Genomic DNA, 23,046 nt, shown 5'->3' on the forward strand with positions numbered 1-23,046 from the left:
ATGTACACATCCACCTCACCATCGTCTCAGTCCTCCCAATCGAGTTTCCAATGACAAACCCCCACCTGCAGGAAACCCACCACTGTCTTCTTCAGCAGGGCTCTCTGTTCTCCCTCCAGGGTTAAACCGGGTCTTTTAAAAATTAACATTATTTTGTGGGATATGGTCATCGTTGAACTTGTCACCCATATGCCCTTGAACTGAGTGGCTTGTTCAGACCATTTCAGAGGGCAGTTAAGAATCAACCACATCGCTGTGGGTCTGGAGTCACGTGTAGGCCAGACCAGATTTCTTTCCCTCAGAGAAATTACATGGGTTTTGTTGACATTTGGCAATGGTTTCATGGTCATCATGAAATCTTTAATTCTAGATTTGTATTGAATTCAAATTCAACCATCTGCCATGCCGAGATTTGAACCTGGGTACCCGGAACATTCCTTGGGATTAGTAACCCAGCGATAGTACCACTACTGCCGAGTGACAATAATGGTCACCATCATATTAGCTTTCAATCCCATATCTAATGGAACTGAAATTTCACCAGATGCCAAGGAGGGAGTTGAACCCTTATTCTCAGAGGCTTAGTCTGGGCCTTGGGATTACCGAGTGACATGACCACAACAGCACCATCTCGCCAATGGCTTCAGCAAGGGATTGAAAAGAGTGATTGCTTAGGGATTCCAGGATTTGGGAGTTTGATGATTGGAGATGTTGCCGATCAGAGTGGAGCGCTGGGCGCGGTGGAGAGGGGTTGAAACAGAAGGAGGCAATGCAACCTAGTGATGACGACCTTCGCAGTGATTGGTTGGAGGGAAGCAGGCAGGACGCACAACACCCACTGACCCCGCACCTACCTGTTGGTGTTTATTCCAGTTATTTCGGCGTATGACCATTTCAAAAGGATTTTCTCGCTCTTGTCCACCAAGCTGACGCCAACACTGCTCACTGTCAGAAATACCAGCTGGTTTTTTGGTAAGCTAGGCCCTGCAAGACAGCAAGAGTCATTGATGAAGCTGCCCATGACTGCAGAGAGTCCAGCTATAACTCAACCCTTCCACTGACAGCCTGGAGACAGGAGGCAGCCCTCTGCTGCCTTCAATTTCGCCAGCCTGCAATATTTCTTATTTTCTCCATAGCTAACACCCCATAGAACAACTCCAGTAACCTCTCCACCCTCGCACCCTGTCCCGTCACGTCCCCACTTGCTTTGTGTGGGCCTCAATGGTGAAACCAAGCAGTGTTGATTGACCGTGGGGGACATCAGAATTCAGTCTGGTGCTCTCCTGATTAAATATCATCAGAGAGTTAGTGATTCAGGGCAGAAACATCGGAGCACTCTTTATTCCTAACTGCCCATGTGTGCACCATCACAAACACAGCACAATATACAACATGCAGCTGCACACACACACACACACACACAGACACGCACGCACTCATATGCACACATGCAAGCACACACGTCTGCACACGTGCAGGCACACATGTATGCGCACATACAGAGAAACGCGCATGCACACAAGCACAGGCACACATGGACACAGATACACACACACACACACACACATACAGACACAGACACACACACATGGACACAGATACACACATACAGACACACACACACACACACATGGACACAGATACACACACACACACACATACAGACACACACACACACACACATGGACACAGACACACAGACACACATGGACACGGACACAGACACACACACGGACACAGAAACACACACACACACATACAGACACAGACACACACACATGGACACAGACACACATGGACACAGACACAGACACAGACACACGGACACGGACACAGAAACACACACACACATGGACACAGAAACACACACGGACACAGATACACACACACACACATACGGACACAGGCACACAGACACACATGGACACAGACACACATGGACACAGACACACGGACACGGACACAGAAACACACACACACATGGACACAGAAACACACACACACACGGACACAGATACACACACACACACATACGGACACAGGCACACAGACACACATGGACACAGACACACACACACACACACACACACACACACACACACGGACACAGAAACACACACACGGACACAGACACACACATACACACATACATACGGACACAGATACACACACACACACACACACACACACATACAGACACAGACAGACACACATGGACACAGACACACATGGACACGGACACAGACACACACACACACACACACATGGACACAGAAACACACACACATATGGACACAGATACACACACATGGACACAGACACACATGGACACGGACACAGACACACACACACACACATGGACACGGACACAGACACACACACACACACACACACACATGGACACAGAAACACACACACATATGGACACAGATACACACACACGGACACAGACACACACACACACACACACATGGACACGGACACAGACACACACACACACACACACATGGACACGGACACAGACACACACACACACACACATGGACACAGAAACACACACACATATGGACACAGATACACACACACGGACACAGACACACATACATACTGACACAGACACACACGGGCACATACATATATACACAGACACACAGAGAAAAACATACGCGTTCAGGCAGAAACACACACACACACACCTGTAGAAACTCACTTGCGGTCAGTACCTGAAAATACAACAGCTTTAAAAAACTTGGAGAACATGTGAGGCCATTTCATCCGAGAAAAGTCGACGAGCTGTTCTTTCAGCTTGAGAGCATTGGTCTTCTCACTGACAAACAAATCCTTGAAGAAAACACACAGACCGATAAAGATTGAGTGAGACGCTCTTAAAGGGACAGAAATCTAGCAGGTTATCAGGCAGAGAACAGCATGTTCCTTTGGTTGTTCATATCAGGCAGAGGACATAATTACCCAACCAACAATATTACGGTGCCTCTAGTGGGCTGTAATTCGGTTACTTTGTACCGTTAAAGACAGAAAGAGTTGGGTTCTTTGTGGACATGGCTGTGCCCAGAGATGGAACGCACAGTCTCCACTGGTATCCTCGAAATAGTTAGGCCAAGGTGAGCTCGACAGAGGCATCATCTCACTTACATCCCCTCCCATTTTAAAATAGTATCCCTCCTTTGGTTACCCTGGTTTTGATTTGTTGCCATGAATGTACAACCTCTGGTGAACAGTGTTCCTGATTTCATGAACCGGGTTGACTTAGCAATTAGCTGGTAGCTTCGTTTATTAAAAGAAAAGGGTGGATTCACCACTGGAGACCTGGGCTGGAGGGTGTTACATGCAGAGTCCCTTAGAAACGTACATTGTAGCGATTTACGGGCTCCCAGGCAAATGCTGGATCCCCGGATCATTTATGTCCTCGTTGTCAGGTGATTGCATCCTTCTCTTACTGTTCTTTTACTTGCACTCCAGCCGCACGCTCCTGATCTTTGGTCACCCAGTTCACAGAGAGGCAGGTTCTCATAGACCTGGCCAAGGTAACCATCAACAGGTCCAAGCAGCAGGGCTCTGGAGGGGATTGTAATTCCCAACTGCTTGCTCCTCTTTCACGACTGCGTCAGCACCCGAGTGTCCTTAGACAGGGAGCACACTGCTAGGCTTCAGGACAGGTGGGTACATCAGGGGGTCTCCTCCTCCCACGAGATTTTGACCTTCTAGTTCTCCCTTTTGGTCACTGATAATTTGGTTTATTCTATGAAAAAAAAAGGGTGGAGCTGTGCTCTTCAGCATTCGGGAGCTGGCTCCTGGAGAAGAAAAGGATCTTGCAGGGGCATGTGGAAACTGATGTTTGTGTTAAACTATAGACTTATGATGAAACCCTTGTAAATCCTGAATGCCTTTGGCTGCCTAATACAGCACAAGGTCTGAGAAGCAAGGATTGTTGGCTTTTATCCAGGAGGTAGCTGCAAAGGTCGTGCCTGCGTTTACTGCAATGTGCCAACGTTGCCCAGACTCTCGACTGGTCCTGCTTGACAAATGTATTAGAGTATTTGTTTGAAGATGCAAGTAGCAGGGTAGATAAATTGACCCAATCGATGCAGGATCAGCGGATAGGGAAAGGTTGATCCACAGGAGATGAGACTGCATCACGTCGGGGTGCTGTGTTAGAACGGATAGGGCGAACAGAAAGCCGAGTGGAGGGATGGATGGGGACATTCCGACTTTATACAAGGATCAGATCTCTAGCCTCAGCTATTTGTCATCGATATTAATGACCAACTTTACTGAAGCTACAAACCTGAATGGGAATGTAAGCTGTGAGGAGGACACAAAGAGAATCTAAAGAGATTTAAGCAGGCGAAGTAAATGGATATCAAAGTGGCAGATGATCTATAATGTGGGGAAGTGTGAAGTCATCACTTTGGTTGTATGAATAGAAAAACAGAAGTTTTTTTTAAAAAAAGCAGGAAACATATTACTGAGGTTCTGAGGGATGTGGATGCACTTGAACAGGAACACAGTTAACTATTAGATACAGTAAGCAGGTAGGAAGACCAAATGTATTCTGTCCTTTATTGCAAAGAGATTAGAGTGTAGGAATAAATAAGTCTTGGTACAATTTTTCAGGACTTGGTTGAGACCACACCTGCAACAGTGTACACAGTTTTGGCCTCCATGTTTAAGGGATGTTATACCTGCGCTGGAGGCTATAGAGTAAAGGTTCACCAGATTGATTTCTGGGGTGAGGGGGTTCTCTTATGGTGCGGGTTTGACTAAATTGGGACTGTGCTGATCTCATTAAGATTCTGATCATAGGTTTCTGGAAGGGGTTTGGCAGGATAGACATGGATCAAATTAAGGTCCACTCCTTGTCATACCAAGCCCTCAACTACCACCGTTCCACCTGGACAGGAGCACTCAGCTGACCTGTCACATGTGTCCACTCCTAAAATGGATCAAATATTATCAAATAGATTCCCTGGGCCTCATCCTGATTGGTCGACACATCTTTAAAAAACATTTGGATGAACACTTGAAATATCTCCACATTCAAGGATATTGGACAAAGTGCAGGAAATTGGGATTAGCGCAACTTCAGTGGTAGTTATTGTCGGTGAAGACTTGATGGGCCAAAGGGCCTTTTCTGGGGTCTATGACCGTGATTCTGAAAGTTTTACGGTTTAATTATTTGTGGAGCACTTTGAAGCTCAGCTGAGGTGCTACTTGACTGAAACGACACCTTTTTGCCTCTTAACTGGCCTGCCATTTCCCAAGTGAAAGGGTCAGCAGGGAGCTGGCCTTTGACCTGGCCATGAAGCGGGCTTGACCTTTCGGTCTCCCCACCTCCCCTGGCCAGGGACAGTGCTGAGGATATGAGCATTGACTTCCAACTGCTCATCAAGACAGCAGCAGTCAATCAAATGGGATTACTCTTGACTGCGACCTGTAACATTAGCTGTTAAGCAATCCCCATGTCATTTCTCCTGACTTCACTCCCAGAATTAAATCTCTTTAGGCAATGGACTGGCTCACGTACCTGGACCTTTTCTGTGATCAGCTGGGACCACTCCTCCGGGGATTTGGCCTTGAGGTGATTTTCGGAGATACAGCCATGGACAACTTCCAGGGCTTTCTCAGGGTCAAATTTTACTCCAAATTTCACGCAGTAATGTTTTGCGGCAATTTCCACCAGCTCTTCCTCCTGTTGGATTTATAGGGACAGCATATTACCCCATTTGACAAATACCCTGCTCTGAACTTAGCATGCTCAACCCAAAACAGCCTGACCATATGACATAATTCCCATGTTCCCCAGACTTGACTGCGTTTCTCAAACTTCAGGACTGCATTTCTCAAACTTCAGGACTGTGTTTCCCAAATTTCAGGACTGCGTTTCTCAAACTTCAGGACTGTATTTCCCAAATTTCAGGACTGCGTTTCTCAAACTTCAGGACTGCGTTTCCCAAATTTCAGGACTGCGTTTCTCAAACTTCAGGACCGTGTTTCTCAAACTTCAGGACTGCGTTTCTCAAACTTCAGGACTGTGTTTCTCAAACTTCAGAACTGCGTTTCCCAGACTTTGGGTCTGTGTTTCCCAAACATAAAGACCCCCTTTCCCAAAGGTCAAGACTCCATTTCCCAGGTTTCTGAAGTTAAATCTAGCCAAAGAGGCAAGTAGTGGATAGGAAAGGTTCCCATTCTGGATCACTGTTCAGTGATCTCCTTTGGAATGGGCTCGGTTGTGATGGTCTCCACAGTGGAATATCTCGCAGACACTCACAGCCCCATAGGACCACAAATGAAGAAGCTCTCTCTGTATCTCAGCAAGAGTGAGAAATATGATGGGAGTGAGGAGGGAGAAAGGAAATTCTGAGAAGAATTCGTCTCCAACACAGATAGAGTGAGCAGGATACTTCAAACAGGAAGACCAAAATAAGAAATAACAAGACGTTGAATAGCCCCCCTACCCCGTCTCAGTAGGAAACCATCTCCTCGAGATTTGTTGGTATTTCATCCTTCCAGAATATACAAAAAAATGTCTCCTCTGCATTGGGCAGACAGGATGCCAACTTGCAGAATGTTTCAGAGAACAGCTCTGGGACACACACACCCACCACCCTGTGGCTGAACACTTCAAACCCCCCCCCCCTCCCACTCCGCCAAGGACATGCAAGTCGTTGGCCACCTCCACCACCAAATCCGAGCCATCTGACACCTGGAGGAAGAACGCCTCATCTTCTTGGGACCCTCCAACCACACGGAATCAATTTCACAGTTTCCTCAACCCCCTTCCCCCAACTTATCCCAGACCCAACTCTCCAACTTAGTACCGCCCTCTTGAACGGTCCTACCTTTCCATCTTCCTTCCCATCTATCCGCTCCATCCTCCATTCCAACCTAGCACCATCACCACCACCCCCTTCATCCACCTATCGCCTTCCCAGATACCTTCCCTCCAGCCCGACCACCCCCTCCCATTTCCCTCTCAGCCAGCTTTGGTCCCCCGCCCTCCACACTCGTGATGAAAAGCTTGAAACATCGACTCTCCTGCTCCTCGGATGCTGCCGGACTGACTGTGCTTTTCCAACACACTTTTTGACTATGAAAGTTACAACTTGAGAACAGCCATTAAACACCCCAGCACTGCAGGTAAAGAAAGGTAAAAGACAGACTCTGAATTACTGCCAGCCAAGCACAGTGGGAAGAAGCTCAGGCAAATCAAATCCAATGAAGCCAAGAATTTCAAACTCAACTGCTCAACTGGCATCAGTACCATCCAAAGTAGTAACCTCAATGTTGTACTATTAGCTCTTCACAAACTACTCAAAGACTGATCCATATATATTTTTCTGACTTTAGTTACTTCTTGTTCCTAATCGATGTAAATGTGTGATCCATTACTACACATTCTTGGGCTTTGTATCTAATAAACTCACTCTTCTGTTAATTCAAGAAAGCCTGGGTAAATAAAACCTAATGTCATTTGTGTCTGGAAGACTGGTATCCACAAAGACGGGGATACTTTTCAAAACTGGCATTAGGGGTACTGGGGTGGGGGGCAAACTCTCCACTGGTTACATTCATACCAGACACATAGGAAGGTGGTTGGGGTTGTTGGAGGTCAGTCATCTCAGCTCCAGGACATCTCTGCAGGAGTCCCTCAGGGGAGTGTCCTAGGCCCAACCTGCTTCACCAATGACCTTCCCTCCACCACAAGGTCAGAAGTAAGGATGTTCACCAGTGATTGTACAATGTTCAGCATCATTCATGCCTCCTCAGATACTGAAGCAGCCCATATTCTGATGCAACAAGATCTGGACAATATCCAGCTTGGGCTGACAAGTGACAAGTCAGATTCATGCTGCACAAATACCATCACTGATCAGAGACAATCTAACCATTGCCTCTTGGCATTCACTGCTGTTACCATCACTGAATCTCCTACTATTAACATTCTGGGGGTTACCATTGACCAGAAACCCCACTGGACTCACCATATAAACACAGTAGCCACAACAGCAGGTCATAGGCTAGAAATCCTGCAGCAGATAACTCACCTCCTGACTCCCCATATCCTCTCTATCATCCACAAGGCACAGGTCAGGACGGAGACAGCTCCAACGATGCTCAAGAAGCTTTACACCATTCAGGGCAAAGTAACTTGATTGATTGACACCACATCCACATGCATGCATTCCCTCTACCACCAACACTCAGCGGCAGCAATGTGTGCTCTCTACAAGATACACTCGAGAATTCACCAAAATCCTCAGATAGCGCCTTCCAAACCCAAGCCCACTTCTATCTAAAAGGGACAAGGGCCCACCACTCCCTGAAAGTCCCTCTCCAAGCCACTCCCCACCCTGACGTGAAAACATCCCATCAGTCCTTCACCGTTGCTGGGTCAAACCCCCCTCCCTGATGGCATTGTGGGTCAACCCACAGCAGGTCGACTGCCTTGGTTCAAGAAGGCAGCTCACCGCCACCTTCTCAAGGGGCAACTAGGGACGATCAGTAAATGCTGGCCCAGCCAGTGGCGCCCACACCCCATGAATGAATAAAAACGCGAACCAACTGAAGGGTGCGGGTAAAAAAAGGAGGCCAATATATACCTCCTCACTGGGAGCTTCACCCGGGAACTGTGCATAACAATAACTACTTGCGAATCAGGTCCCACTGGATTCCCTACCTTCTCACAGCTATATTCCCCGCTTCGGATTCCTCGGATGATCTGCTGGTAGATGAGATCTGTGCTGATGCGGTCCTCGTTGCTGTCGTGCCAAGGTGTGAAGATCTCTTTTCGGTAAAGGAGGCGGAATGGTGTATGGCGTTCCTGCCCCCCTTGCCCCTTCACATACTGCTCACACTGGGAGATGGCATCCAGCACATGATCATTGCCACTCCCGAGAGAGGATAGCTAGGAAAGGATTGGAAAGAGGTGAGAGCTGGACAACCATCGCAACTATACCGCGCAGGGTGAACCGAATCGGCTGAAGACTGGTATCTGAGATGCTGGGGACCCCTTGGGGAGGCCGAGATGGACCATCCACTCGGTACTGCTGGCTGGAGATTGCTGAGAGTGCTTCAGCCTTATCTGTTTCACTATTGTGTTGGGCTCTTCCATCATTGAGGATGGGGATTCCTGTGGAGACCCTCTTCCCAGTGTCCACGATGACTTGCCTCAGTGATAGTGAAAGTGCCACCTACAATCATGGCAGGGTATTCTTGATGTGAAGGCAGGACTTTGTCTCCACAAGGACTGTGCACTGGTCACCTCACCAGTACAGTCAAGGACAGATGCATCTGCAGCTGGCAGATTGGTAAAGACGAGGTCAAGTGTGGATTTCCCTCTTGTTGGCTCCCTGACCACCTACCGTAGACCCACCCAGTTTAGCAGCTATGTCCTTTAGGATCTGACCAGCTTGATCAGTAGTGCTGCTGAAATCCCCCACCTCGAGTATATTCTGTGGCCTTGTCACCCTCACTGCTTCCTTCTTGTGTTGTTCAGCATGGAGGCGTCCTGAATCATCAGCCGAAGGGCTGGAGGGGATGTGATAATCTCTCAGACCTGCCGTGCTCAGCCATCGGACTCACATAAGCGTGCGCACACAAACACACACAGACTCACAGGCACTCGCAAACACTCAAACTCATAAGCACATACACACAGAGCTGCACATACAGAGACAGACACATATACACACACAGACATAAGTACAGATACACACAGCAATACAGACACACACAGGTACAGAGACACCCACTATGCGTGTATTTGCATGATACAGAGAGACACACACATAGATACCGAGTCACACTCATACACACCCACACAGCAATAGACACACATACACCCACACAGATAAAAGCACATATGTACACACACATAGTCATACAAACAGAAATGTACACGTAGCTACATAGACACACATGCACACAGATGTAGATACACACTTACATGCACACAGGTATATACACGTGTGTGCAGACTGGTACACACAGCCTCTCTCACACACACACACACACAGGGGTACACCCACACACATGGACAACACAAAACCAAACTCTGCGGTAACTTACAGAGTCATACAGTGCAATGTAAATGGAGAACCCAAAGGTGTCCTTGAGTTGGATCTTGCCTGCGACTGTTTTGCAAAGTTCATTGGCTGTAGTCGCTGAATCAATGGCGATTGAACAGCTCAATCTATTCATCAGGGTCACCGTTACTTTGATGGGACCCTTTTGTTTCGTGGCCTGTGGGAAAGTGAAAAAGAACAGTCTGCGACCTCACACACCACCACGTTCCCCCTTCCCCCCAACTGACCCCTGAACCCCCCCCCACACTCATCCCCCCTCAGATTGACCCCCACACTGAATCCTCCTCAGACTGACCCCCCCACACTGACCCCTGATCCCACCTCACACCAATTCCCCCCACACTGACCCCACCCCCAAAACAACTTACCCCCTCACACTGACCATCACTCAGACTAACCTCTGACCTCTCTCCACACCAACCTGCTCCCTCAGACTGACCCCTGACCCCCATCACACTGAGCCCTCCTCACACTGACCCCCGACATCCCTCAGACCGACCTCCTGATCACACTCACACCAAACTCCCCTCATACCAACCATTCCCACACTGACACCTGACCCCTGACCTCCTTACACCAACCCACCCCACACTAAACAACCCCCCCCACACCCCCCCCCCCATGGCACTGACCTCAGCTCCAATGAACATGCCCCACCCCAGCTGCTGAAACCTCTAACCCAAAGAGATGCCGCCCCCCCCACCCAGGTTGGGGTATGATGGTTTATTCAGGCAGTGGTGTGGCCAATCCTGGAGGAGAATCTCACTGGGATCTCGGCAGACTGATGGGTGCTGTTCATCCAATCCCCTCTCAGCACAGGCCTCTGTCATGTGATCATCACCCATGTCAGCTGACTGCTTCCAGGCGTGAGGATGAGCATTTTAATCCCCCCGGGGACCTCCTGGTGTGTCTGTCCCCTGACTGGGTGCCTACAGCTACCTCTCCCAATCTGTAGAGACCCCACTTGCCCTCAGCATCTCGGTCCACTGTATAAAGCCCAATGTCACAGCTCAGGCGAAGGAAGTGAAGGAGTCTCGCTGAACTTGACACTCACTACCTCCCCTGCTCACCTATGGTGTTTCCCTGCCCCGTGTCCATACCTCCAGCTCCAAGTAACTTGGTGGTTTTCTCCGAGCTCCATTTGCAACAGTACGTCGCAGATGTTCAGCACAGTACATGACGTATCCCTCTGGCCCATTGCGAATGAAATTACGCAAATACTGATAAAATAAACACAAATCAAATACAAACATTCTTCTTAGGCACAGGAAACATTCTGCACATAAAGTATGATTTATCTGGTTAGCATGCAAAATAATACTTTTCACTGTACCTCAATACATGTGACAATAATAGACCAAACACGCTGCCTGCTAGTTAACAAATATCCCAAGTCCACTCCACCTAACCTGGTTAAAAATCACACAACACCAGGTTATAGTCCAACAGGTTTAATTGGAAGCATTAGCTTTTGGAGCACTGCGCTTTCATCACTCACCCAACCACCTGATGAAGGAGCATCGCTCCGAAAGCTAGTGCTTCCAATTAAACCTGTTGGACTTTAACCTGGTGTTGTGTGATTTTTAACTTTGTCCACCCCAGTCCAACACCGGCATCTCCAAATCATGGCCACCTAACCTGCACACCTTTGGACTGTGGAAGGAAACCGGAGCACCCAGAGGAAACCCACGCAGGCAGTTGGCCAAAGGGGGGATTGAACCTGAGTCCCCAGTACTGGTGAGGCAGCAGTGCTAACCACCGAGCCACCATGGCTGATAGATAAGGAGACGTGTCATGAAATCTCCGAGGGACAGACCTGCAAAGTTGTCAGTCCATCAGAAGGGAATGGGGGAATCTGGGCTTGGCACTTGCAGTGAGTATGGAACTGTGCCAAGGTCAGGAAAAAAAAAGCCGAGGAATTGGCAGACTTTCCAGTCCACGCTGGGATTGGCATCTCAAAGCAGCACCAGTTCAGGTTGGGCTTCAGTCTGCTCCCTGCTTTGTCTGACAGGCCAACGGTGAAGAAAGCACCAGTTAGGATCAAACAGAAAATTCCTGTGGCTACAAACGTTGACCATTGTCCACGTTGGAAAGGGACTCAAATATGAAAGGGATGTGCTGCTGCCTTTTCTTCCAAGTCAGTTTATATGACATATTGGCAATAGGAACAAACTCCACTCACCCCCAGTCTCAAAGGTCAAATAAAACTGCCAAAAGTTCAATCAGCCAATTCCCCAGAAGGGGCTGCCCACAGACAAATGGCAAATCAATTCCCAATTCCTATCTGCGTTTATTTCACAAACTAGCCTCCTGCACAGACTGCACGACAAGGGGGAGGTAGTGGCTTGAGGGCAAAGCAGCAGTGCCCCACATGAAACTAAATGTAGAGAGCAAACACAGGACAGGGAACACAGTGAAACTAACCTTTATAAACCCATCAGTGGGTGGAAAGCAGCCAGCACAAAGACACAGCAGAATCCATCCTCTGGCTTTAATGTTCGATTTGGGACAGGCAGTCAGCTGCTTACAGATTTGACAGTAAATCTCATCCCTGCAGCAAAAAACAATCAGAATTACAAAACAGAGGGGAATAGGTCCAAGGGATCAGTTCAGAGAGAGAGAGAGAGAGAGAGAGAAAGAGAAAGAGAGAGAGAGAGAGAGAGAGACAGGGGCAACACATTCCTGGCATCCAATGCTCTTTCAGTTGCCTGCTGACACAATGGCGACATGGGCACAATGGCGTCGTGAGCTGGGGACAGCTCTTACTCCCGGGAGCCCTCCCTGTTGGCATCCACTTCAGCCCAACAAAGCAATTCAGCGGGAGATGAGCACGAAAATCAAACCGTGACTGGGGCGAAGACCGGAGGAGCACTGTCACAATCGTGGGAGCTGGAATCCAGACGTGTTCCCCTCAGAGGAAACCCTCCCGACGATTGTAATGATCAGAAGAACGCAGAGAGACAATATAAAATACAGGGAGTGCAGGCACAGAGAGACTGGGGAGGATATCTATAATCCCCGCAGGGCAGTTTGAGAAAGTAGTGAATAAGATATGTGGGAGGTTCGCTTTATAAACAGAGATATAGAACTCAAAATCAAGGACAGGTTGGTAAACATTTCTAAGATGCTGTTGTGGCTACAATGGTTATGCCCAAGTAGGTGGCACGGTGGCACAGTGGTTAGCACTGCTACCTCACAGCACCAGAGACCTGGGTTCAATTCCATCCACGGGCAACTGTCTGTGTGGAGTTTGCATATTTGCCCCATGTCTGTGTGGGTTCCTCCCTCAGTCCCAGGTGCCCAGGTTAGGTGGATTAGCTTTGCTAAATTACCTGTCGTGTCCAGGGATGTGCAAACTAGGTGGACTGGTCATGGGAAACGCAGGGATAGGGTCGGGGGTTTAGTCTGGGTGGAATGGCCTTCAGAGCGTTGGTGTGCGCTCAGTGGGCCGAATGGCCTGCTTCCACACAAGGGTTTCTCATCCTCGGCACCACACCACAGGAAGGAGTAGGAAGGGGGCGCAGAAAACGCTTCTGGTGAGGAGAGACTTTATTTATGACGGGGAGATTGGATCAGCTGAGGCTGTTCACCTCAGACAAGGTCGAGGGAAGATTTCCTGGAGAAATTCAAAACAATGAGGTACCTGCATAAAGCAGGTAGAAAATAACCATTTCTGTTGGTAGAAAAGCTGAGAATCAGAGCACCCCAATCTAAAATCAAATCAACCAAGGGCATGTTTATGCAGACAGCAGTAAGGATCTGGAAGGGGCTACCTGACCATGAGTTGGAGGGAGATCAGGGTGGCACTGTGGCTCAGTGGTCAGCACTGCTGTCTCACCGTACAATGGACTCAGGTTCAATCCCAGCCTCGGGCGACTGTCTGTATGGAGTTTGCACATTCTCCCCATGTCTGCGTAGGTTTCCTGCGGATGCTCTGGTTCGGCTCCCCCCACAATCCAAGATGTGTAGGTTAGGTGAATTGGCCATGCTAAGTAGCCCGTAGTGTCCAGGGTGTGTAGGTTAAGGGCATTACTGGATTAGTGATGCTGGAAAAGCACAGCAGTTCAGGCAGCATCCAATGAGCAGCGAAATCGACGTTTCGGGCAAAAGCCCTTCATCAGGAATAAAGGCAGTGAGCCTGAAGCATGGAGAGATAAGCTAGAGGAGGGTGGGGGTGGGGAGAGAGTAGCATAGAGTCGAGTTTGTTTCACAACATGGTTGAAGAGCTTCAGAGCAGAGGAAATGACCTGGGAGTTGCAGTGGGAGAGGCACTCCCTGAGATTCTTGTAGAGAGAGGAGGAAAACTTCTTCAAGGCAGGCATCCTTGCAAGAGGATTCGCAGTCGGGTTAAAATCAATGAGGTAAAAACAATGACTGCAGATGCTGGAAAGCAAATACTGGATTAGTGGTGCTGGAAGAGCACAGCAGTTCAGGCAGCATCCAACGAGCAGCGAAATCAACGTTTCGGGAAAAAGCCCTTCATTAGTCAGGGGTGAATGTAGAGTATAAGGTCTGGGTCGGTTTGGACCTGTTGGGCAGAATGGCCTGCTTTCACACTGTAGGGATTCTATGATTCTAAGATTCAATCGCGATTTTCCAAAGATATTTGGGCAAAGCCTAACAGTGCAAGGCCCACAGGAGAAAGGGCAGGCGAGTGGGATTAGCTTCATAGTTTGTCCAGAGAGCTGGCACATGTGCAACAGAACAATTGACGTCCTTCCATGCTCCAGCTATTCCCAAACGTTGCTATTTAGAGACACAAAAAACCATCTTGCACTCATCAGGGCCGGGTCGCAAGAAACCCAAGTTAGAAAGGAACACCAGTTTACACAGCATGAGTAGAAGACTCTGATTGGTTGGATTGTGGTTGTCTCAGAGAGGCAGCAGGAATCGTTAAATATCGGTCTTGGTGAACTGATGAAACTCAGGCCATGGAGGTAGCCTCTGATTGGTTAAGGTATTGCCATGGGGCTTAGAGTGAGGATTAGAATTCTCTGTAACCCGCTCCTCAATGAAAAAGATATAATTCCATTCACCTACAAAGTTCAGAACCTTACATGTAAATAAATATCACGTTACACGTGCAGAAGGGTCATGCTGTAAGCCTCACATTGGTTTCCAGGGTAGCTCCGTCAGGATTATTTAGCCAATCCTGCCCTACTGCAGAATCATATGCCATGTTACACACCGTATTTTGAGGTTGCAAGAATCGGACAATGCATCATTTTACATAACTGCTGATTGCTGGACTTCTTGAACTGCTGCAGTCCTTGCGCATTGGAACACTCTCAGGGCTGTGAGGAGGGGTGGGAGTGAGAGGAGTTCTGGGCCTTTGACAGTGGAGTAGCTCCAAATCACGATTGTGCAGGCCTCAGAGGGCAGGTGGTGTTATCCAGAGCCCCAGGCCCTCTGGTTGGTAGAACTCATGGTTTGTCAAATCTCCTTCCTTAGTTGCTGCAGTGTCCATTATTGGTGGATAAAGTGCTAACCAAGCAGGCAGCTTGGACCCAGATAGGGCCCGAGACATTTGAATGTTGGTGAGGCCACACCCATCCAGGTAAGCGGGGAGTATTCCATCACACTACTGTCGATGGTGGACAGGTATTGAGGAGTTAGGAGATGAGTGGGACACTGCAGAACTCCTTATTTGTGACCTACTCCTGTCACCCTCATTATTTATATGGGCTGAGCTAGTTCAGTTCCTGGTCAATGGGAACTCCTCCAGGATATTGACAGTGAGAGATTCAGTGATTGAAAGTCAAAGGGCAGTGGTTAGACTCTGAATTGCTGGAGATGGTCATTCCCTGGCAGTTGTCGGACACAAATGTTACCTGCCACATGTCAGCCCAAGCCTGAACAGGGACTGCTTCAGTACCTGAGGAGTTGTGTAATGGTGCGGAACATTGTGCAATCATCAGTGACCATCCTTATGATGGAGGGAAGGTGATTGGTGAAGCAGCTGAAGATGGTTGGGCTAGGACACTACCCTGAGGGACTCCTGCAGAGATGTCCTGGAGCTGAGGTAACTGATTTCCACAAACCTAGCTATCCCTTTACATGCCAGGTATGACTCCCACCATCAGATAGTTATGTTTCTGAATCCCATTGATTCCAGCTCTTTGGTGCCACACTCGGCCGAATGATATCAAGGGCTGTCACTCTCACCTCACCTCTGGAATTCAGCTCTTTTGTCCATGTTCAAAAGAAGGCTGTAACGAGGTCAGGAGCTGAGTGGCCCTGGCAGAAACCCAAACTGGGTATCACTGAGCAGGTTAGTGCTGAGCAGGTGCTGCTTGGTAGATTTGCTGATGCCACCTTCTAACACTTTACTGATGATCGACAGTAGACCAGTGGGGGTGGTAATTGGCTGGGTTGGATTTGGTCCTACAAGATATAACTGGGCAATTTTCCACATTGTTGGCTACATGCCAGTGTTGTAACTGTACTAGAACAGCTTGGCTAAGGGACCGGCAAGTTTGACAGCACAAGTCTTCAGTATTATTACTGGAAGGTGGTCAGGGCCAGTAATCTTTGCAGCTTCCAGTGTCTCCAATCATTCCTTGATATCACGTGGAGTGGTTGGAATTGGTTGAAGGTTGATATCTGTGACGCTGGGGAGGCCGAGATGGATCAGCCATTCAGCATTTCAGGCTGAAGATTGCTGCAAATGTTTTAGCTTTATCTTTGTGCACTGATGTGCTGGGCTCTTCCATTAACGGTGAGGATATTTGTAGAGGCTCTTCCTTCAGTGAGTTGGTTAACTGCCCACCACCATTCACGACTGGATGCCTAGTAACGTCCTCCAGATTGTGCGTCACCATGCCACCCCCCTCTGCTGGGTCTGTCCTGCCGGTGGGACAGGACATACCCAGGGATGGTGAGGGTGGTGTCTGCGACGTTGTCAGTAAGGTATGAATCCATGAGTGTGACTATGTCAGGCTGCTGCTTGACTAGTCTGTGAGACAGCCCTCCCAGTTTTGGCACTAGCCCCCAGATGTTAGTGAGGAGGATTTTGCAGGGTCAACAGAGCCGTTTTTGCTGTTGGTGTTTCCGGTGCCCAGGTCAACGCCAAGTGGTGCCACTATTGTGGGTCAAGTCTTAAACGTAGGCCTTCCCTAAGGGGCATTACCAAACCAGCTTGTAAGAATCATCAATAGATTCATGGTCACCATTAGACTAGCTTTCAATTCCAGAATTATGAATTGATTTTAAATTCCACCGGGTGCGGTCGTGGGATTTGAACCATGTGGTCCCTAGACCATTAGGCTGTGCCCCTGGATTACCCATCAAGGGGACGTTGCCACGACAGCACTGCCACAGCCTTCCCTCAAATGGATATGAGTTCACATCACTCTATGGTCGTCCTCAAAAATAAACCTCAGGTATTGCTGAAAATTCTGACCATGCCCTGCCTATTCCATCTCACAGATAACACTGGGTCAGGGACCAGGAGTGAAGTACCTGCCTCACACATCGAGCGGGAATTACCTGATGTTAGGTCGGGCAATGGCATTGCCTATGATGAAATGAAGCTTCTCCAGGTTTGACATTGGTCTATCTGTGATGGCGCTTTCACCTGGATACATGTCCTGTCCGTGATTCTGTGGAACCTGTGGTATTAACCAAAGGGACCAGGTTAGCCAGAGGGCTTTGAAACACACTTCCCAGCATCACAAAACAATGAGCTGATTTGGAAATATATCGCCATTCCTTCAGTGCCGCTGGGTCAAAATCCTGGGAGACCCTCCCTAAGGGTATTGTGGGTCGCACGGGCTGCAGTGGGTCAGGCAGGCGGTTCACCATCACCTTCTCAAGGGACAATGAAGGATGAGCCTCACCAGATTGAACATTTGAAAGTTGACTGAGTCCAGGAAGTGGAAGATCTTGTCACTGTGAACAAGTAGAGTTTAGTCAGTGTAACATCTCCGGAGCTATGTTCTGAAGAGAGGGCTGTTCAGGTTTGCAAACAGCTCTGTGCGACCTGAGAAAGGTCATTCAACTGCCCCATGGGTTGCCATCTCCACAGTCCCCTTGCTGCCACCTCCAGGATGGGAGGGGGAGGGGCGGTGGGTGTTGAGGAGGGAGGTGGCAGTAGGCTAACCTGTCGTCTGGGAAACTGATGAAAGAAAAGACCACTCTGAGAACCAGTGGGGTACAAATTTGACAGTAGGGCCTCTCTTCACATCACTGACCAATACCACCACCACCAGCCAGCCACCCACACCACCCCTCCCCTCCACACACACACACACACGCATACAGACAGACAGATACACACACAGACACTCACACACACAGACACACACACAGACACATTCACACACACACACACTCACACACACACAGACACACACACACACACACACTCACATAGACACACACACACACACTCACACAGACACACATACACATAGACACAGACACACACAGACACAGACACACTCACACACACAGACACACACACACACTCACACAGACATAGGCACACACACACTCACACAGACACAATCACACAGACACAAACATACACACACACATAGACACATACATACATATAGACACAGGCATACATACAGACACACACACAGACACACTCACGTAGACACAGACACATAGACACAGACACACACATACACGCAGACACACACACTCACATACACAGACACTCACATAGACACAGACACACACACACACTCACACAGACACTCTCACTCACACACACAGATATACTCACATAGACACAGACACACACACAGACACACACACACACTCACACAGACACACAGACACAGACACTCACACAAACACACACATACACATAGACACAGACATACACACAGACACTCACACTCACAGACACACACACATACAGACACACACACAGACACATTCACACACACACACACACACACACTCACATAGACACACACACACACACACTCACATCGACACACACACACACACTCACACAGGCACACTCACACAGACACACATACACATAGACACAGACACACACACACACACACTCACACACACAGACACACACACACACACTCACACAGACACACACACACTCACACAGACATACACACACAGACACACTCACACAGACACAAACATACACACACACACATAGACACATACATACATATAGACACAGGCATACATATAGACACACACACACACGTAGACAGACACATAGACACAGACACACACACACTCACACAGACACAGACACTCACACATACACATAGACACAGACATACACACAGACACACACACACAGAGACACACACACACAGACACATCACATAGACACAGACACACACACACAGACACACACATACACATAGACACAGACACACTCACATAGACACAGACACACAGGCACACACACAGACAGACAGATACAGTCACACAGACACACACACAGACACAGACACTCACACTCACATAGACACAGACACACACACACAGACACTCACACTCACACACAGACACACACATACACATAGACACAGACATACACACAGACACACACTCACACACACCGACACACTCACATAGACACAGACACACACACAGACACACATATACACATAGACAGACATACACCCAGGCACACAGACACATACACACTGACACACAGACACAGACACACTCACACACACAGGCACACACATAGACACAGGCACACACACACTCACACACTCACACACACACACAGACACACTCACATAGACACAGACACACACACACTCACACAGACACACACACACACTCACACAGACAGACACATACACATAGACATACACACACACAGACACACTCACATAGACACAGACACACAGACACACACACACTCACACAGACACAGACACACACATACACATAGACATACACACACACAGACACACTCACATAGACACAGACACACAGACACACACACACTCACACAGACACAGACACACACATACACATAGACATAGACATACACACAGACACACACACACACACCGACACACACACATAGACACAGACACAGACACACTCACACAGACACACTCACACACACAGACACACTCACATAGACACAGACACACAGACACACTCACACAGACACACACATACACACACTCACACAGACACACACATAGACACAGACATACACACAGGCACACACTCACACTGACACACACACATAGACACACACACTCACACAGACACAAACACTCACACAGACACACACATACACATAGACACAGGCATACACACAGACACACACACACTCACACACACACACAGACACACTCACATAGACAGACACATACACACTCACACAGACACACACACAGACACAGACACACACATACACATAGACACACAGACACACACACAGACATACACACACACAGACACACTCACATAGACACAGACACAGACACACACACACTCACACAGACACACACACAGACACAGACACACACACACACAGACACAGACATACACACAGACACACACACAGTCACTCACACTCACAGACACACTCACATAGACACACACACAGTCACACAGACACACACATACTCACAGACGCACTGACATACACACACAGACAGACAGATACAGACACACACATAGACACACTCACACAGACACACACACACTCACACACAGACACACACATACACATAGACACAGGCATACACACAGACACACATACTCACACATAGACACACTCACACAGACACACTCACATAGACACAGACACACACACACACTCACATTCACAGACACACTCATATAGACACACACTCACAGACACACACATAGTCACACAGACAGATACTCAGTTACATAGACACACACACTCACACAGACACACTGACATACACACACACACAGAGACAGACAGACACAGACACACACACACTCATGCTCAAGTAGCTGGAGGTTCTTGAGATGGCAATTATGGGTTAGGATGGAATTCATTGCCCAGGAGTCAGGGTGAATTCAGCGGATTTTGGGGCAGGCTACAAGATGGGAAGATGGATGTGGGAGGAGGGAGGAGTCAGTCATTGTCAAGTGGGTGGGGGTGGGAGGGAGGTGCTGGCATCAGCAGAGAGGAAGCTAAATGTCCTGTCCGAGGAATTGGGAGTGATGGGGAGAAAGCTCCTATTCCATGAGGAATGCTGTAATCGAACCTTTGGAGGCTACTTCAATAATGGTGACCCTCAACCATCCTCCCCTGACTGCTACTGCCTGTCATCTGAAGAGTCAGGGAATCACAACTTTGTTACAGCACAATGTGGGGCCATTCAGCCCATCTTATCTGTGCTGGGCTATTTGAATGAGCACTTTGCCTATTGCCAATCCACCCCCTTCTCCCCATAATTCTGCACATTCCTCCTTTCCACAAAGCTCACATGGAGTCCTAGCCCATCATTATGGGTGACTAAGAGATTAGCACTTGGATAAAGAGAGGGACTGTTGTTACAGAGACGCATGTGCATCAGAAACATCCACAAATAGCAACAACAAGAAATGCGATCTCCCACTGTTTGTTGCTGAGGCTCTGAGGGGTGTTGGGCCTCTTGCTGGGATATTTGTATCATCAATAGCAACAGGTGAGGTGCCAGAAGACTGGAAGTTGGCTAACGTGCTGCCACTGTTTAAGAAGGGCAGCCAGGGAACTATAGACCAGTGAGACTGACCTCGGTGGTGGGCAAGTTGTTGGAGGGAATCCTGAGGGACAGGATGTACATGTATTTGGAAAGGCAAGGACTGATTCGGTTTAGTCAACATGGCTTTGTGCGTGGGAAATCATGTCTCACAAACTTGATTGAGTTTTTTGAAGTAACAAAGAAGATTGATGAGGACAGAGCAGTAGATGTGATTTATATGGACTTCAGTAAGGCGTTCGACAAGGTTCCCCATGGGAGACTGATGAACAAGGTTAGATCTCATGGAATACAGGGAGAACTAGCCATTTGGATACAGAACTGGCTCAAAGGTAGAAGACAGAGGGTGGTGGTGAAGGGTAGTTTTTCAGACTGGAGGCCTGTGACCAGTGGAGTGCCACAAGGATCGGTACTGGGCCCTCTACTTTTTATCATTTATATAAATGATTTAGATGCGAGCATAAGAGGTACAGTTAGTAAGTTTGCAGATGACACCAAAATTGGAGGTGTAGTGGACAGCAAAGAGGGTTAACTCAGATTACAACAGGGTCTTGATCAGATGGGCCAATGGGCTGGGAAGTGGCAGATGGAGTTTAATTCAGATAAATGTGAGGTGCTGCATTTTGGGAAAGCAAATCAGGGCAAAACTGATACACTCAATGGTAAGGTCCTAGTGTTGCTGAACAAAGAGACCTTGGAGTGCAGGTTCATAGCTCCTTGAAAGTGGAGTCTCAGGTAGATAGGATAGTGAAGAAGATGTTTGATATGCTTTCCTTTATTGGTCAGAGTATTGAGTTCAGGGGTTGGGAGGTCATGTTGCAGCTGTACAGGACATTGGTTAGGCCACTGTTGGAATATTGTGTGCAATTCTGGTCTCCATTCTATCGGAAAGATGTTGTGAAACTTGAAAGGGTTCAGAAAAGATTTACAAGGATGTTGCCAGGGTTGGAGGATCTGAGCTACAGGGAGAGGCTGAATAGGCTGGGGCTGTTTTCCCTGGAGCGTCGGAGGCTGAGGGATAACCTTATAGAGGTTTATAAAATCATGAGGGGCATGGATAGGATAAATAGGCAAAGTCTTTTCCCTGGGATCGGGGAGTCCAGAACTGGAGGGCATAGATTTAGGGTGAGAGGGGAAAGATATAAAAGAGACCTCAGGGATAACATATTCACACAGAGGGTGGTACGTGTATGGAATGAGCTGCCAGAGGAAGTGGTGGAGGCTGGTACAATTGCAACATTTAAAAGGCATCTGGATGG

The 23,046-nt window shown here is 48.3% G+C and overlaps 1 protein-coding gene across 1 annotated transcript in view; it reads right to left on the minus strand.

The window, feature by feature from the left end:
• The window catches only part of LOC140478453 (unconventional myosin-VIIa-like), a 396,478-nt gene that overhangs the window by 19,348 nt on the left and 354,084 nt on the right, over positions 1 to 23,046 (minus strand). The window contains exons 21-28 of the mRNA XM_072571713.1: positions 17,595 to 17,716; positions 12,531 to 12,657; positions 11,207 to 11,326; positions 10,090 to 10,263; positions 8,699 to 8,926; positions 5,546 to 5,710; positions 2,724 to 2,841; positions 855 to 984 (exon numbers count right to left, since the gene is read on the minus strand). Of these exons, the coding sequence (XP_072427814.1) occupies positions 855 to 984; positions 2,724 to 2,841; positions 5,546 to 5,710; positions 8,699 to 8,926; positions 10,090 to 10,263; positions 11,207 to 11,326; positions 12,531 to 12,657; positions 17,595 to 17,716 (1,184 nt within the window). The remainder of the gene's footprint in view (positions 1 to 854; positions 985 to 2,723; positions 2,842 to 5,545; positions 5,711 to 8,698; positions 8,927 to 10,089; positions 10,264 to 11,206; positions 11,327 to 12,530; positions 12,658 to 17,594; positions 17,717 to 23,046) is intronic.

This window comes from Chiloscyllium punctatum, chromosome 6, assembly GCF_047496795.1.
Source record: "Chiloscyllium punctatum isolate Juve2018m chromosome 6, sChiPun1.3, whole genome shotgun sequence".
NCBI classification, from domain to species: domain Eukaryota; kingdom Metazoa; phylum Chordata; class Chondrichthyes; order Orectolobiformes; family Hemiscylliidae; genus Chiloscyllium; species Chiloscyllium punctatum.